The sequence below is a fragment of the Micromesistius poutassou genome, assembly GCF_964030765.1.
Source record: "Micromesistius poutassou genome assembly, chromosome: 15".
Lineage (NCBI taxonomy): Eukaryota > Metazoa > Chordata > Actinopteri > Gadiformes > Gadidae > Micromesistius > Micromesistius poutassou.
The window spans coordinates 11,769,361-11,788,681 of record NC_140285.1 but is presented as its reverse complement, the minus strand read 5'-3'; the positions used below and the strand labels follow the sequence as shown (position 1 = coordinate 11,788,681).

The window sequence follows — 19,321 nt, the reverse complement described above, 5'->3', positions numbered from 1 at the left end:
GGAATTCTCCTGGTGGTTCAGATACATCAACCCCCCCCCCCCCCCTCTCTCATCTCCACCTTCGACCCCCTTACCAGCGTTTCACATTCTCTTGCTGTTGGGGTGTGCTGGGATGGCTGCAGGGCTGGTAGGGCGGGGCAGGGATGGGGGAGGGGGGCTGGGAGGGGGGAGGGCATTGTTCCCAGACGTCTGTATCAGACAGTCCCTGGAGAGAGGATTTATGGAGAAACAAGACAAAATCGGATATACACAAATACAGGCACACACAAAAGCATAAGGGAGTGCACCCGGAGAATGTAGCTTGAAGGGGCTTAGCGTCTGTTTCATCTCAACTCAGAAGCCCATCCGTCTGCAGCTCCCTGCGCCGTCTCCCCTCCTTGTTGTGGTTCCAGGGCCCCGCGCAGGCCCCGCTGCCAGTCCCAGCCCCTCTAACACGCCCGCACCTCGCAGCCCTCCTCCCTGCCTCCCTGTCTGACGTACGCACGTCACTTCCTTCACAGGGTACGAACCCCCGTGAACCCGAGTGCAGAGGAAAACCACAGTGGAAACGGTGGCTGTGGGCATGGCCGTGTGTGTGTGTGTGTGTGTGTGTGTGTGTGTGTGTGTGTGTGTGTGTGTGTGTGTGTGTGTGTGTGTGTAGTGTGTGTGTGTTCATGTTTGCATGTTGCTGCAAAAACGCACAGGTGGATGAATTTAAGCTCATTGTGCTTTGAGCACCCACAGCGTTGAGTGTTGAGGAGGAGAAAGCGGTTGATCAATTAATCAGCAGCTGATTGTAATTACTCCCACAGGGTGAGCGCCAGCTGCATGACACCGGCTCATTAACAGAGAGCCAAAGGCCCCCCCGCCCCGATCCGCTCCTGCCTCTACGCAGTCACATGATCGGCGGTGATGCTGGTTTGGGCGATCTTGTTGTCAATCGGGTTGTTTGAGCCGAGGCGTCTGTCAACCCAAAAGGACGCACAAAAAGTCCTTGTGGAAGCATCAGATCGCATCCAGCGGTGGGAAGTGATGACCTCACAAAATGTTTGGCACACTTTAACACCGGAGTACATGGGCCATTACAGTACACAGTGCAGATACCTGATTACAGCACGCCATGTAACAGCAGTAAAAAAGGTTACTGGTTAACCACCAGAAGAAGATAGAGAGAGAGAGAGAGAGAGAGAGAAAGAGCAAAGACCGATTGAGAGCTCAGAAACGGTTCGCTGGATAAGAACAGGGCAAAAAAAGAAGGAAAGAGAAAGCCTGCATGCCAGGCAGGGCTTATGTGCAACACCACATTTTCACACCAGTTTTATAGCATAGACGGTCACACCCCCACCCAAGCCAAGTTTAGCCGAGTTATATGACTTTACCGAAAGCTCTGTCGTCCTGGACAACAGGTGTACACACATAGCCCGCAGAATGCATGTCCAAAACACACACACACACGCGCACGCACACACATAGACACAGACAAACGGACACAAACACACAGACACACACTCACATGCGTACACACACACATGCACACACACACACACACACACACACACATACACAAACACACACCTGACATAACAACCAAATACCACCAGCGCAGCACATGGTCAGAGGGGAGACTGAACGAGAGAGAGAGAGCGACAGGACACTGAGGGGAGAACGTTTGAATAGACTGTAACATCATTTGAAGGTTTAGAATATGAGATTTTAAAAATAGTACCGTCAGCTGTACTGAGAAGAGAGCAAAACAAAGAAACGGCAAAGAGACAGGGATGAAATTGAGTAGTGTGTGTTGTTCTCCACACTTACCTTAGAGTACTGCCTTCGGAGAGAGAAGCGCTGCACCATGTTGGCACACACACACACACACACACACACACTCACTCACACGGACAAACAAACAAACAAACAAACACACACTCCAACGATCGACTCCTTTGCACCGCTACCTCTTAACAACGCAACACCTCACATATCACACATTCATGCAGGCACACACACACACACACACACACACACACACACACACACACACACACACACACACACACATCCACACACACACACACACAGAAACAATCCGACCGCTTATGGGCACACAAAAGAGACACACAAGCTGGTGTTCCCTCTGAACATCCATGCACACACGCGCACACACACACATTTCTTCTCGCTTTCCTGATGTCGTACGTCTAGTCCATGCTGCCTCGTCTGATACGCACACACAAGTGTGAGTAGGAAGAGGCGAGAGACAGAGAGAAAAGGGGGAGAGAGATAGAGAGTGAGAGAGAGAGAGTGAGCGTGCGCAAGACAGAGCGAGAGAGAGGGAGAGAGAGAGAGAGAGGAAGAGAGAGGGAGAGAGAGGGGCGCCGGCAAATATTCAAAGAGCTCAGCTGTGCTCTCCGTTCGCTAATATTCAGCAGGATCTCCAAGGATTGCTCTCTCTCCTCTCCCTGCCTTTCACTTGCGACAATCTCTCCATCGCTCAGAAAACACTTACATGCAGAAGATGTGAAAAACACATGTGCAAGCTGCAGCCCAACTAAATTCACACACACACACACACACACTCACACCTATAGACAAGCACAAATGCACAGCCTTTCCAAGTCCGACACACACACACACACACACACACACAACAGCCCTGCTTTCCTATCGATGGGCTGAGGAATGGGACATGGGGGGGGGGAGCTGAGGGGAGGGGAGGAGAGAAGGGAAGGAGGAGGGGTGAAGCGTTCCACTGTCTGTGTCTCGGGACCCAGAGCGGTGGGGAGAGGGAGAGGAGAGGAGAAGAGACAAGGAACATAGAATAGAGGAACAGCAGGGGGGAGAAAGGTGTGGCCAATAGAAAGACCGACAAACAGAAAGAAAGAAAGAAAGACTGAGAAAATGAAGATGGGGAGTTTGAAAAAAGGAGTGGTTGTTGGGGAAATTATAGAGCAATTATTTGTGTAATTTGGCGGATTGGCATAGCCATCCGTCAGCTCTCAGTAAGGGAAATGCGTCCAATCTAGAATTGATACCACTCCCATTTCTGACGGGAATACATCTCGCCTGTCCATCACAGCTGGGTGAAATGCAACACAAGGGAGGGGGTGAGCAGAGAGGGAGGCGTCTTTTTTGGGCTGTTTCCAAATCTTGCTCTCTTCCGCTCTTTTCTGCATTCGCTTTACACCTCTTGACTCTCACTGTGGTTAACACGTGGCTCAAACAAGTTCCTTGATATCATCTGCTATCACACACACACACACACACCCCTGACCTCCATTATCGGTAGGATGCTACACACATCCAAGGTCGCCTATGCTGTTACCATGGAAACTGTCATAGGGCGTTTGCTCCATAGTGCCTGCAGCACATTTTGCACTGCATGAAAAGTAGGTTTTTTCGTCAGTAGGCAGCACTGTCAATTGCTGTATAAGGGCAAGTAGATGAAATGTTTTGCAGGAATTTTTAGGCGGCACAAAAAACTACCAGGAACCGGCAGGCATTATTGTGGAGTTTACAATTCCGGCATTTTTAGGGAGCGTCCCCAGACCCTAGGTCTAGGGAAGGCTTTCACATGTAAATGAAATGCTGTGAGCCATTCAAATGCAAATCGGGATAATTGACTCACCACTGGAGGGAACACCTTTTTCTAGGTACTACTAAATAGATCAGGCTAGTATTATTATGGACTCATAAATTGTAACTTGAATAGATTTGCCTTATGTAAGTAAGTATGCTATGATGAATTACCTTATGCCTCTAGCAAGGTCAGTAATGTTATAAAAAAAATACATAAAACTGTAGTATTTATTTTAACTATTTATTTTAACTATTTATTTTAAAACTATCCAATTAGGGTCACATATAATAAGGTTACATATTTTACATTCAGGGGTGGACAGGCTAGTTAATCTCACCTATCCATAACCTCTTCTACTGTTTTTGTCTCCTTTTTGTTCCAAATCGTTTCTACACTTTGGTTCACATGTATGGGGTGGAAGGGCTAGTTATAAGATAAGAGATAAGCTGGATCTGGGCTACAGGACTTAGAACTGAAAATCCTAATCTTGCCTATGAGAACCTTAGTACCCTGTCCTAAATCGACTATCCAAAATTCCTATTTTATTCTTCAGTTTAGGGACTTGCTTCCGTCTTGCAGGTGGAAAGAAAACAAATGAATGCTGATCTATAAATACATGAATGAGAGGCATTGAGGTCATTTCATCCGTTGCCCACAGTCATTAAATGACCTCAATGACCTCATTCATAGGCTAAGAACAGGCGTGTGCTGCATGCCAGAGTATTGGGAGGCAGGTTAATGTACACTCCACGGCCCAGAGTTTGACGGTCATGGGCTTTGCCCCAAGAGAGGAGAAAGATGCCAAGATGTCAAGCCGTTCAAAAGCAACTCATAATGTGTGATTACAAGACCGGGACACAAGACGCAGACCATATTACAATTCATATCACTGAAATATAAGGTGTCAATCTGTGGAAATAGGTAACCACTTCCAGGATCCTGGTGGTGACAGTTTTCATTAACATCCCGTCAGTCCATCAATCGCTCAGTCTATGCAATTCCAGCCCTACACAAGCATTATCCCACAGCCCAAACACAACCTCTGCACGACCAAACGTTGACCAGAGTCGGTAGGTGAGACGATCTCATAGCGACCTCTGCTGGTCTAATAAATAATAACAACACAAATGGTTGCAGTAGGGTGGCCATGTGGGCCTTAAGCCAAGGCAATTAATTGTTAACTCAGTTCCTGCCTCCCTGGAGTTGCTATCAACAATGGTCTAATTTGAATGTGTTAATTAAATACGTGCAGGAAAATCCAGTAAGTTGAAATTGTGTTAAAGAAATTATAGAAACCAACCCTGTCAGTGTAAACATCTGATTAGTGTGTATGTGTGTGTGGGTGTGTCTGTATGTGTATGTGTACTTGTGTGTGATTGTGTGTGTGTGTGTGTGTGTGTGTTCATCTATGTTCAAGACTTAATGTCATCATTGATTACAGCTTACGACTCACTTACGACTCTGTGCTCCTCTCTGTCTATGATTGTGTCCAATGGGCTCTGTAATACCAGCTTCCATGTGCATGATTAAACATCTTTGTGTGTTTGTGTCTTGCCTATTTCATTATCTTTGTGTGTGTTTGTTTGTGTGTGTCTCGGCATATGTGTGTGTGTGTGTGTGTGTGTGTGTGTGTGTGTGTGTGTGTGTGTGTGTGTGGGATGTAAACCCGGATTAGAACTGTTGTTGCTCACAGGGCATTAGCGGAAAACAGCTCATCTCACATTACCTTGAAATCATTCAAACCCACACGCCACCTCTTGTCACTCACTCATACAAACACGGCCTCACGCGCTCGCCAGAATCACAGACGACACCCGACACGGCAATAACATCTAGCGTCAGAGTCACACCTGAGCGACCCTTGGGAAGCCAACACCAACCCCGGAACGAAGCGACGCACGCATGACGACGGATCGGACGCGGGTCCGACGAGGTGGACGAAACGGGAAGCACCAAACCCGTCCCGTCCCGTCCCGTCCCCGATCCCCTGCAGTGAGAACACGATCGGTCACTCACCCTGTCCGTCTCGTCGGAGGAGTGGCATCCCGGCGACGACAGCAGCACGACGTCCCCCGGCGACAGCGGCGCCGCCGCCCCGTAGCCCACGGAGACGGGGCTGACCGCCGCCTGGTGGTGGTCGCTGTTGGAGGAGGCGGAGCGCGGGCGGGCGGTGTGGTGCTGGGGGTCGTGGGTGTGGCGCCGGTGGAAGGCCTGCGGGCTGCCCCTCCGCGGTGGCGGCGGCGGCTCCCGCTCCCCGCTGGTGGAGCCCGAGCTGGAGCCCTTGCTGCGCCGGCTCTGCAGGCTGGTGCCGCGCCTCATCCTGGGGCCCGGCGGAGCTGCGGAGCCCTGGCCAGCTGCGGGGGGGAGGACAGCGGGGGGAACCACACACAGCCGGTCAGAGTCGGGCCGGCCCCGGGGCGGGGGCGAGGGCGGGGCTGGGGGCGCCGGGGGCGCCGCCGCCGCCGCCTCCGGAGCAGGAGGAGGAGGAGGGGCGACGGCCGCCGACAGGGCCGAAGAGGAGGACGAGGCGGAGGAAGAGGCGGAAGAGGAGGAGGAGGAGGAGGAAGAGGCGAAGGTGGAGCGCTGGGCGGAGGAGAGCCGCTTGCGCTGCTGCTGGAACAGCTGCTTGAGTCCCTGGCCCAGCAGCCCCACGCCGCCCCGCGCATTCTGGCCGAGCCTGCCCAGGGGGGTGTGTGACAGGGAGGGGGGCGTGGCCCTCCTCGCCCCGGGCGCTTGGTCCCCCACAGGGGCCCCCCCGGCTGGCTCTGGGCCAGGCTCTGGTTCACCCTGGCTATTGCCCCCGCGAGGCATCACCTACCGTTCCTGGCACCGCTACCCCGGGGGGGGGGGGGGGGGGGCGGGATCTAGTCAGATAATACTCTACCGTCCCTCAGGAGGCCGCAGCAGTGGGAAACGGGTGGAAGGGAAGGAGTAGGATGCAGATGAGGACAGTTGAAAAGAGCAGGGTGGAAGGAAGGACGGGTCAGAGATGGTCTATCATGCGCCAAAGAGCCAGGAACAAGAAGCCATGCTGGTCTAACACAGAGGACGAGACGGGGGATCATGAATGTATGAAATAAGAGTGCGGCACAACATGGTTTACAGAGAGCGCTCCAAAATAACAGGACGTATTTATGCAAGTAGGCAGAAATAGAAACTTCCCCTTTCCAGCTAGAGTAAGAGCAGCCCATGCATTGCCACCGCCCTACCGATCTAATGAAGGCAGCCCTTCCAGCTGTGAGAACACCAGTTCCTCGGTGGCCATTAGGACAGTGAGAATCTAAAAATGTCAGTGAACATTATGGATGTATGCGGGGAGTTTCAAGTTAAGCGGTATGGAAAACTACAGGCCGTATAAGCAGCCGGTAAACGTTGAGAGTGCTTTTTGCGTTTAAGTGTGTGATATGTGTTCAGCCTGAAGTGATGGCTGTAAAAATGTAAAATGCATATAGAAAGTTTAGAAACCTCTTTCTAGTCCTCTTTTTGAAACTGGACGGGCCTATGCACAGAATGACCGGTAGTGAGAAGGAAAGGGACGTTTAGGAACAGAGGGACGGATAATGAGATAATTAAGCGGAAACACCCACCTACCATCAGCCCAACGGTCCTCCCACGGGTCCCGGTCACTCCGCCAGACTACCTGAGAGAGCTTCAGAGGTCGGTGATACACGAGGGGGGGGGGAGAAAGAGAGAGTAATGTCACCAGGGGTGCAAAGGGCTCGTTGATCTCTTGTTCAGTGGATTCACCGTTCGACTCTCTCCCTCTCGCTCACAATCGATGATCATTACCCCCCCCCGTGAGCTGGGAAAAAACAACCGGAGTGCAACAGCTACACAAACGCAACACGCAAGTCTGTCCCTTATGCTCCAAATGAACTTTGATTTTATATACCGAATGAAAAGGGCCCTATTGTCCTATTCATAACATAACCTGACATAACAAGCGCTCTTTCAAAACGAGAGACGTAGCGTGTGGATGAGCCCTGATTTGGTGAGACAGAGAGGGCAGACAGAGAGGGAGTCTGTTTCCCCGGAGTGATGCGGCTGCTCTCATTTACGGAAACAACACAAGCACGTGGGGACTTCAGCCCCAGGGAGAGCTTCAGGATACACAAGCACACTGCGCTGCTTCAGTGGCACGGCCACGTTTTCAGACTTCTAAACAATCCCATCTTTAAAGGCACTCGTAACCTGCCATAGGACTTTGAAAAACACACTCTGTGGCTAACACGTTCAGACGATGGAATAAGTGAATGCACACAAATGTCACCTGCTTATATAGACTCTATCCAATGCTAACACACTCTATTGTTTGCGTTTACAATGGGCCAAGAGAGAGGAATGACACCCACTTGCTTGCACCTGCTCTGTCTAGCCCACATGCTGTTGCATGCACACCACATGTGTCCATCAATGTTGTCCTGATTCGGCCCCTTGTATCTCTATTAACTAAGAACTTTAACCTAGCCTCCAATTTATCAATATCCTTAACATAATATGAACTGTTAAAAGTAATGATAATATTGTTAATAGTTGTCAGTTGGCTGCCCTCCAATCCCTGTACTTTCCTACTGTGACCTAATTAGTTTGGAGGTACGAACAGTTGGGTGAGCTTTTGTAAATCCTGTCCTCACGTTGGCAGGCCCCCTGTACCTCTGTGTCTCTAAATCCCCTCTATCATCCCCCGTCTGATCATAGTGCACAACCCTCAAGTGAATGCATTCTTGATTGCCTACGGTTTTACATTCAAACTAAATCCTCTTTCAGGAGACTTACAGCTGTAGCACAAAGCTAGATTGTCATGCATGCTGGGTTATTAAAATGCATGCATGTGTATGTGTGTGCTTGTGCCTGTTCAAGTGTGTGTGTGTGTGTGTGTGCGTGCGTGCGTGCGTGCGTGCGTGCGTGCGTGCGTGCGTGAGGGTGAGTTTGATAGAAAAAAAATCAATATACAACATATCTATACAACAAACCAAACATGTGCATGTGCATGACCTGCCCTGTCCTGGTGCTTTTGCTTGTTCTTGTGTTAAACATGAGGTAAACAAGTGTACATCTCAACCTCAATCCTGTTAGAATGCCAACAGACTCTTTGAGAGAGTAAGAGTGTGAAGCCATGCCCTGGAGACACAAAACTATTTCAAGTCACATGACATTGCTTCAAACCAATCTAAGAACCGTGCGTGTGTGGGTGTTCCTGGGCCAAAATCACCTCACCCCTAGACTAGAAAACTACAGGAGGAAGTAATGACCTAATGAAGAAATGAAGGAAACCACAATCAAACCGCGCCCATTTCTCACTCTCTTGCACACTGTCGCCGTACGGCTGTCTGTGTCAGGGCGTCGGATTAGACGCAAACCAGGAGGTTTGCGAATATCCCAGAGACCCGCTCATCTGCATGCTGCGGAGGGGCTTACGCAGGCGGGCGGCATGGCCGTGGCCTGGTCCTACTGAGAGGCTGCTCTGTGGCGGAGCAAACAGAGCAGCCACTATCCGGACTAACAGGTGTCATCAGCAGTGGCCATGGGTCCGACTGGCGGGGTCAGTCACAACGTCAGTGAGTCAGCATGTTTCTTAGAATCAAGAGCACTGCTATGCAGAAGACCGTGCTCGGGGTCATGCAAAAACAATGAGAAGCGTTTCTGGATGCAAACACACACACACACACACACACACACACACAGTGTGACCTTGTTTCCTGGCTCTAGATCATTCCGTGATGCAGAGCCTGCCTGTCTTCTTGAGCGAGTGCCATTGTCTGTGGACAGCCGAGGTGAAAGCGTCGGGCGAGATAGCGAAGCAGAGAGGCGTGGCGACAACAGCGTTGGCTCACTTTTGCAACCGGAGAGGGATTATGCAATCACCTCGATGCAATTCAGCTCAGCGCAGTTCCAAAGAAATCAAAAATTGAGAAGCCACTTTAATTAGGCCAACAGCCCACTTGCCGGCTGCGTCTTCTGGCTCCCTTTAAAAGCACACTTCTTCCCTGGTTTCTAACCAACGCTATGCTGCAGACATGCCACTGTAATACAATTTTCTATCAGAATTACATGCGATGGAACTAGGGCGCCCTCTGAGTGTTATTAATTAAATGGAGGATTACAATGGTACAGATTGGTACAGATTGGAGCATGTAGCGGCGAGACAAGGGAAAATCCCTCCGATACACGATCGTACTGTCACGTCAAACTTCAACATATCACTCAAATAAAAGAAAAATGCTGAATGCATATACAATAACATCAAGTCGTTACATCCGCTGTCATTCCACTTCTATCCGACAGTTGGTTGGCAGCGTTTGAATCCAACTCCAAAAACAAATGAAACGTGAAAAAACATGAAAAAAAGAAATGTGGTGCGGGCCCTGACAGCACAATGGTCAAGCTTTACCACTGAAGTGGCCATGTTGTTGTTCATTGTTGTGAATACAGTAGGCCAAGTCAAAACATGGCCATCGCGCTAACAAGGCCGTACAGTTTTCCAGAAGAGGCCCGGGAGCTGACGTGTGACAGGCTGCGCTTTGTCTCCGTCGCTGGCCTCCGCACACAGGCCCATCTCTATGCTTTGTGTGGCTGCTGCTGCTGTGCCTGGGCTCACTGAGGAGCGACACACATCAATAGCAGTGGAGCCAGGCCAGAGGGTTCAGCCCCCCGCCATGGAGGGATGGAAGCACTGGGCGTGGATAAAGCAGGGGCATGAGGGGGAGTCAACAAGCAGAAGAGAGCTTTTAGATGGAGGGATGGATGGATGGATGGATGGGTGGATGGATGAATGGATGGATGGATTGATAGATGAATAGATGGACAGTTAAATAGATGGATAAATGTTTTTGTTTGTGTTTGTGTGAGTGTCAGTTTGCTGTTTAAATGACAGTGTATGCGTGTGTGTGAGCATCGTTGTGTGGCTGTGTGTAATGACACTTTCCAGCAGCAGCAGGAAACCGAAAACAATCGTTATTGTATTTTGTGGCTGTGTGTGGGTATGTGTGTGTAAGTGGGCCGGTGCATGTGGCTGAATCCCAGGGGGATGGCAGTGAGGGGCGTGGCTAGCAATGTGAGCTCTGACAGGGACAGGAGATGTCTCCATGAAGCTGCATTACATGTGATAAGGGTGTTTCCCATACATAGAGCGAGAGAGGGAGAGAGAACATTATGTACACTTGCAAACTTGCAAACTCAAACAATATGCAATAAACTAAATGATGAACGATACGTACACATCTTGTTTTCACAGAGGATACACATCTTGTTCTGGTAGAAATATTTTACATCACGCCCTAGTTCATAATGATTCATGTAATTACCTAACACACACAAACACACATGTGTCAAACCCAAGGCTCTGGGCCAAATCCGGCCCTCAGTCAAGTTCTCTCTGGCCGGGAGCAACCATTTGAGTTTTCAACAAATTCTGGCCCGCATTTCTAACTCTGCGATGCACGGCACTAGAACTCCCAGCAAGCATTGCAAACGTGCTCTTAAGTGGGAGCCGCGTGCTGAATTGCCGCAGCACCCTCCCCCTCACACCCACACGAAAGCGCACGCTGTGGCTCTGCTGTAGCCAAGGATACATCATACTATCAGGACCACTAACTGTTTTAGCACCAGCGTTTACTTTGCCTTAGGGGCGACCATGCAACCTGCTGTGGCGCATTCAGTTGTACTGCTGGTTTACCTTCGTCAAAGTTTTCAACTCAAGCAGCCACTTGAGAGGCAGCAAGACTGCAACGTGATACCTCACAAATTGCCTTGAAAACAACTCATACAAAAATACTGTATGCACCGCATTTTGCTAAATGGAAAATTTACTTGGAAAAAGCTTCCAGACAGATCTTCAGAGATACTTACTGTATCTTGTGATATTTTTTCTAAGATGATAAAATATATATATGTTATAGCTGTTATCATTTTGGATATGGCCCCTGCATAGATTGAGCTTGACACCACAGACTTAACACATTCCACATCATCCTGCCCTCGGCCACAACTGACCACACTGTGTGGAAGTAATTCGTTCAGGCGTTGGGGAGCCGTGTGCACCACTGCACCTGCTGGTTAAACCCAACCTTCAGAAGGGGTTAGGCGTGTAGCTGGTGTGGACACGATCAGCACAGCGGGTGGACAAATGACAGAAGTTCACAGCTGGGATGCGAAATGTTACGTCAATAGGGTAATGGTGTGGGATGTTGAAACAAGGCGGTAAGCCCGCAATGCATAATTAACGAGATGCAAGGAAAGGGACACAGCTTCGCCCCTTGACTACACTCTACAGCACAAGAGCTCAGCCCAGCCTGCCTAGTGTCTGACCCGCCAGAGAGAGAGACACGCGAGACGGCCCTGCAAGCCGCACTACCGCACTGTTTGCTAATAGGATCGCTTCAGACAAAAGACAGAGAACTTACAGCACAGACATGTGTGTGCTGCCTGTGCCAAGGCCTGCAACCCAGCCTGGGTTTACTAAGTCGACGGGTTGTTCTGCCGCTGATCATATTTCAACAAGTCTAAAGGTGCATAATGAGGTCCGGCTCAAATCTCATCGCACAGAGCACTCAATCTCATTTCATGGATTTTGGAAAACAGGCAAGAGGAGGATCAGCCAGGGAAATATTTCGGAAGTGTGTCAGGGGTGAAAGCTGGCTGCATGTGTGTGTGTGATTGTATGTACGTGTGTGTGTGTGTGTGTGTGTGTGTGTGTGTGTGTGTGTGTGTGTGTGTGTGTGTGTGTGTGTGTGTGTGTGTGTGTGTGTGTGTGTGTGTATGTGTGTGTCTGTTTGTGTGTGTGTGATTGTATGTGTGTGTGTTTGAATCAAGCGTGCAAGCGGCGTGTCAAGTGAAGTCAAGTTATTGGGCCACGAGTCAGTCACTTCTCTGTACGACTAGCAGGTGAGACAGACTTTACACAATCCGACATACATAACTGCCCATCGCCACCTATTTAAATAACACCCCCCCACCCTAACGCCCGCATCTTTGATCTGAGGCAACCGGACACTCCTCCTGGCCTCTTGGGGGTTCAGGGAGGGTCGAGGCCCTTCCCAGCCCACGTTTGTTAGCTTTTAACTGGGGGAGGGGTGGAGCTGTGAGCCATCGCCCAGGTACTAAAACCTGGGCGATAATATGAAAGGCTGAATATCAATTCGGATTGATGCTCACTATCACCATCAAAGCAAAAAGGTAGACCACAGAAAGTGCTAATTATTATGTTTAGACATAAAAGTAACTTTCACAAAGGAAATAAAACGCCAAAACGACAAAATCTCACGCTATGACGACAGAAACAACTGTTGCGGGAACCGAATGACAATGAAGTGAACATGTAGCCTAGCGTCAGCACTTGGCTAGCTGTGCTGCTCAAAGCCTCGTTTTCTACTCGCTGAATTCATCCGGGACGGGAGCAGAGAAAGGCGGCAGCTTGTTGCCGCTAGAAACCACAGCCTTCCTAGAGGAATGCCACCTCCACTCTGTAGTGAGGAGCAGAGCTACTGGGGGGAACAGAAGCATTCTGTACACAGCCGCCCTTCAGAAGTTCCAGCACCAGTTCAGTCCGGCTGGCTGGGAGCTTGTGTATTCATAGAAGGATTTACATCATGGTATTATTCCTCACCTTATTGGTAGACCATTGCCTATTGATCGTAAAGAGACACAGAGTAAGACAGCGCTTAAGGTGTACATGATTCGCTAAGCAACCTCTGGTGTCCCGAGGCATTTGTATACTGGCTGTACAGGAAGAAAGGCTCTGTATTACACACGCATGCAGACAAAAAGAGTATTTAACAGGGATTCAGTGAAGGAGAAAGAGAGAGAAAACAGGACTTCCTCTCCGAGGGACTATTTCCTTTTGCTCCACAGCTGGGCAAACAACACAAGTGCAATCATTGGCAAAGAATGGAATAAGATTAATGCTGGTGTTAAAACAGAGACAACTGCAAGATTAATCAGCAGAATGTGCTGAATTGACATAAACAGACCGGCTGTCACATGAGATGAGATCTGTGTTGCTCCTCTCCTCTCATCTCAGTGTGCGGCCCCAGTGCCCAGAGCCCAGACCCTTCTGGTCTACTGCCAGACCAGAGTCTTCGACCAGATCTTGGTTTAAAGCCCATAAACCAAGACACATCGTCTAACATCTAACATGGATGTTGTTGGATGCGACCAGAATGCCAAGCACTGGCGGGGGTAGATCGCATTCTCATTTTAATAGCTAAAGAGAGACAAGTTACCATTTTAGTATATAATCAATCAATGACGAAGGATGAAGATGGATGCCATGGATACTGATTGCAACTATAAATCTCAAATGGCAGGCCATAGCACAGGGTCATAAACAACAACAAGCCATGTTTTTCACTGCCACCAAAGCTTTTTACTGTCTTCATCCATCACTGTTTACCTACAATCCACCCATGTTTCATTTATAATAATTATATGTCAACATTCACATTCTCTATAATTAGCACAGTGTCTATAAACGAGGTAGGTCTATGCTCTGTGTACACATGCTTGTTTAATCTGCCTCTTATGACAGCTCAGGAGAATACATCTATCCACGAAAATCCCTGAGCCTGGAGATGGGGGGGAAGAGCCATTGTCAATCTTGTGTCAATATCAATTTGTTCAGATGAACCTGGACAAAAGTAGGCAGGCTCCTTTACTTTTATCATAGATTGACTTCCAGTCTACTCTAAGCAGTGACCACTGACACACATAAATACACACACGCATAAACACACACACACACACACACACACACACACACAACATACACACACGCAGTGAATGCCAACTACAACAAACAATGCACTGACTGCTTTTGCAAAATAGGCATAACGCAACATGCCGTGGAGCAGTGGTGAGAGGAGGAAGGAGGAAGGAGGAAGGAGGAAGTCATCACCTCCTCTCCGTCACTCTTGACCAGCAGAGTGTGAACATGACTGCAGCGCCCTGAAAAGAGGGCTGCCACTCCACAGATAGTGGGACACGTACTGTTATCGTGTCGGCACTGCCCCAAGTGTATGTGTCGGTGTGAGTGTGTGAGTGTGTGAGTGTGTATGTGTATGTGTCAGTGTGTCTGTGTCAGTGTGTGTGTGTCAGTGTGTGTGTGTGTGTGTGTGTGTGTGTGTGTGTGTGTGTGTGTGTGTGAGATTAACAGTGCTCGGGTACAATGGAAAGAGTCAGGATGAGTCAGAGGTGAGTTATTATCACAAAGGTTGAGTAACGCGATGTGGATGAATCAACCAACCTGATCCAGGTCATAACTCTGATGCAAGGGTGACTGTAGGGCTGCGTCGGCCTGAGCTGCATCACCCACAGGACTTCCACATGGGGAAAAAGATTGAGAGATGGAAGCATTAATCCATTGAACGATTACGTCATTCAGTCGTGTTCCCGGTGCCTGCCTGTCTGTCTGTCTGTCTGTCTGTCTGCCTGCCTGAGAGAGAGCGAGGGAGAGTCTGTTTGTGTGAGTGTGTGTGTGTGTGTGTGTGTGTGTGTGTGTGTGTGTGTGTGTGTGTGTGTGTGTGTGTGTGTGTGCGTTAGAGCAAATGGAATAGGGCAGTGTGGAGTTCTAGACGTTTCCCCATTTAATGTCTAATTGTCAAATAGCATTGTACTCTTATGAACAGGGTTTATAAAAAACGTGTGTAAACTTCGATGCAACTTTCGAGCAGTGGGAGACGTTATAGTAAGCCTAACGTTATACAGGATTTATTAAGTAGACATACTACAGCAAACCTGTAACCAAAATTATAAATTACAATGAGAAGTAAAGCTACATCTAATACAAAAACACTTACGTAACTTCGAAAGCAAATGCCTATCTGCCAAAGATGCTTTTATAGCCGATGACAAGTTCATGTGTAGGCAATTTCACGCATGATATCCTCAACATTCGTCATGAGCTCTGATGATGAAACACAACGATCTCGATTAAATGCTGGATTGGTATTTCAGCACAATCAACCGGTGTCTCCGTTACGTCCAGCAGTATCAATGTATCGGACGGGCACAGATTGACAGTGGTCCAAGTCCGCTCACTGCCAGCATTGTACACTTCAGGACTTGTAGAAAACGATAACGCGGTCGACATTGAATATCAACTTTCCACATGGCAACGAAAACTAGAACATGTAATAGATTCAAAACATAGTTGTTGATGAGAATCTAAAAACACTCAATTCGAGTAAAAATACACTTACAGGCGTGATGGGAAACTGTTGGTGCTGTCAGCCTTTCGCTAGCACCCCTCTGACAATCGCTCACCCCCTCCCTCCCAATGACGTGTGGACGCACTACGTAGCCAAGAAGATGGCACTGCAGGACCAAACCATCTGGCCCGCCAAGGGGTGCTCAGCAAAATGATGAATGATGGATACACAACCGCATGCTTTTCCTAACGGAGGATGAAATTAACTCACATTTTGGTATGATTATAATATCCTTTTAGGATATTACTTTCAACCACGTCTTTATTTTTTTTAATGTAGGCCTACGATGGTTTATATTGTGTGATTTAAGTCTAGCTTTGGTTGTTCTATTTTATTTGACTAATTTGCCTATTTGTAGCCTACATGTATAAACATGTATATGTTATTTAGTCGTAAATGGTCTACATATCTTCTTAACATCTTTCGTGGGCAATCAATATTTTATTTTAATCAACTCTAGTTTGACGTGACGTACATCTGGCCTGGCTCATTCCGTGGCTCATTCAGTTAGTGGTAAGCATGGGGTTCTGAAATGTCAGGATATTGAAGCTTATAGACACGTATAAATATTGAAGCTTATAAATGAATCTCAAAGTGTATGCACACACACACACACACACACACACACACACACACACACACACACACACACACACACACACACACACACACACACACACACACACACGCACACACGCACACACACACGCGCACACGCACACACGCGCACGGACACACGCACACGCACGCATACATGCATGCATAAATAAACACGTATGAGAATGTAGATGCAAATTTATTGCTGAAACCTAACAACTTTTACTTCCATTGCAGTCTGTAGTCCGTATTCTCCACTAGGGGGCGACATTGATGCAGTAATAATGTTATGCAAGTCCAGAGACGCTCCAGAGCCGTATCTGGACTTGTGGAGTTGTACCAGTGTTCTCTGTAGGGCTGCTACCATTTTGTCTGAAAGAGCAGGTTGTTCCATTGAAATGTGCTTTCGATCAATAATCAATTTTAATTGAATGTACAAGCCTGCGAATACCTAGCATGAAAATTATCTTATACTCTAATCAATTATGTATCATTTGACTTTGAATAGCGGACCTTATTCCCTAGAAAATTTAGTATTTACAGTGTGTGTGTGTGTGTGTGTGTGTGTGTGTGTGTGTGTGTGTGTGTGTGTGTGTGTGTGTGTGTGTGTGTGTGTGTGTGGGTGTGTGTGTGTGTGTGTGTGTGTGTGTGTGCGTGCGTGCGTGTGCGTGTGCGTGTGTGTGTGTATGTGAAGTGAACCTCTGTAAAATGGTTTCATGAGACTTGGCCGATGTGACTGTTCTGACAGCTTGCTCTAGACTCTAAACGTTGGGGAATTGAAGGTCTGTTTAAGCAAAGGAATCACATAACGTGATTGATTATCGAATTGAATCGTCAATCATTGAATTAAAATATTAGTCAGGCACTTTCTATATCTTATCACTACTCTGATATAAAACATATATTTTTTCACTACCCTCACCTTCCTTCCTCATTCCCATCTGCCGTTTAAATGTGCAATACTCATATGCATATCAGTGTTCAAGGATCGACTAAAAATACTCCATGTAATTTGAGATCTTATTAAACCATCAAAATTGTAATTGACCCCGGCAAATGTTTATTACCACACTGTTAGCTCCTTTCATTTCTTAATTAAATGCCATTAAGGAGCACATTTAGAAGCACGGATGTGAATGACCATGCTGACCATGTGTGAACATCAGAGACTCATGCATGTGCGGTGAAGGGCTGAGCTTAGCTCTATAGCCCAAACCAGGGAGCCCTTAAAGAGAGACAGTAATACAACATATTATAGGTGCCACTCGGCTACAAAAGCAGCTCTTAATGACAGCGCACATTTCTACTATTGGTAATATGGTTACACATAAAACATAACTATTACATTGACAAGTTGTATGAGGAGAATAACAGTACTATAACGTGTTGCAATTGGTATGCAAAAATAAATCACAGAATGGACGCAAACAAAATGCATGGCACCTAAAGCACACACGCCTACCCCTTTACATCACGTACGCACAAACACACACACACGCACACAGGCTGTTTTTTCCTCAGACATTTGAACAGGATATAATGGGGAACATTAGTGTGAGCAGCTGATGCCTGCCAGCGCTCCGGCAGCGCTCCGGCAGCGGGCGACGCGAGCGCCGGCTCCCAGTGGCTCTCACCAATTACTGAAGCCACTCTTGCAGGCCCGCTCTAATGAAGAGTTGTAAGCATGGGAGTGGAGGCGGGGGCGGGCAGGCATCGATCCCCCGCCCGGTGGAGGGGTCGGCTGGGGGCTGTCATAAGGAAAGCCTGGGGACTTGAGGGAGAGAGCGGGGCTCATCTGACGTAGCCCAGCCCACCGAGGTCACCCGTGAGAGGGACGTCATGTACCCCCCACGAGAGGGGAGTATATGTTTTCCGACTTGGCCTCTGAACTTCTTTATATTCGTTCCGTGTCATCAGTCACAAAACACACACTCTGTATTGACCTCAGAACATGCTGCTGGATTCATGAGGTGGGCCGATGTGACTGTGCTGACACCCCGCTCTACACTCAAGCTTGTTTAATAAGATGTATTCGTTGGGGAATTGAAGATCCGTTTAAGGTGTCGCATAACATGATTGATTTTCTGATGTATGATGTGGGTGTATGGACAGTATTTAACTCAAGAAGAAAAAGGGTTGTTTTTATTATAACATACATGATAATCAGGCAGCCAACATTTCTTTCCTCTCTCTCTCCTCTCTATTTATATTATATCATATTACATTCCAACACATGTTATTAGATCACATCACATTTTATTCTATTTATATTACAAAGCAATGACATACAGTCAATGAAGTAAAGCAAAAAGTACCATCCGGGTGACTTCTATCAGAGAGATGGCCTTTTAGAACCTGCTCTAACTCAACTTTCTCTGGGGAACGAGTACAGACAAGATTTCACATCTGATTAAAAGGCCTTATGTGTGTGTGGGTCCTTTCACATCATGTAATTCCACTGTGCCCTACACTATTATGCATGCACGCACATGAACGACAAAGACACACACACGCACACACACACACACACACACACACACACACACACACACACACACACATGCACGCACAGACACACACACACACACACACACACACAGGCAGGAAACTAAACACATAATTATACATTATTATGTATTCTAAACGTTGCCAGGATAAGGTCAGGACCCTCCGCCTTTGCAAGTGTCCGGCTCTCTTCAGGTGATCAGAATGCTAATAGAATAAATTGCGGTTTCCAGAGTATACTTAGCATTCAGTGGGGCAGGCAAGACACCAACAAATAGATGGGAGAACACAAAATGCTAAGACTATAGAGATATTTGACGTTCTTTAAGCTGTTCATATATCATTTTGGTTTATCGTTATTATCAAAACGAGTAGGCGTACAATTCTATCTCCTAATAATGATTTGACACTTGCATACCTTACAAATGCCAATGCAGGATTTGGACTGGTGTTATGAAGT

At 47.8% G+C, this 19,321-nt stretch overlaps 1 protein-coding gene across 3 annotated transcripts in view; it reads right to left on the bottom strand.

Annotated features, from left to right (window-relative positions):
* The window catches only part of tmcc1a (transmembrane and coiled-coil domain family 1a), a 39,769-nt gene extending 24,910 nt beyond the window's left edge, over window positions 1-14,859 (bottom strand). The window contains exons 1-3 of one of the 3 annotated variants that reach the window (XM_084479502.1): window positions 14,796-14,859; window positions 7,144-7,205; window positions 5,573-5,910 (exon numbers count right to left, since the gene is read on the bottom strand). In XM_084479502.1, the coding sequence (XP_084335628.1) occupies window positions 5,573-5,910; window positions 7,144-7,150 (345 nt within the window). In that variant the 5' untranslated portion in view covers window positions 7,151-7,205; window positions 14,796-14,859. Of the gene's footprint in view, window positions 1-1,794; window positions 2,196-5,572; window positions 5,911-7,143; window positions 7,206-14,795 lie in introns of those variants that run through there. The other 2 variants (XM_084479503.1, XM_084479505.1) reach the window with 2 other exon arrangements.
* Between the last annotated feature and the right edge of the window lie 4,462 nt (window positions 14,860-19,321).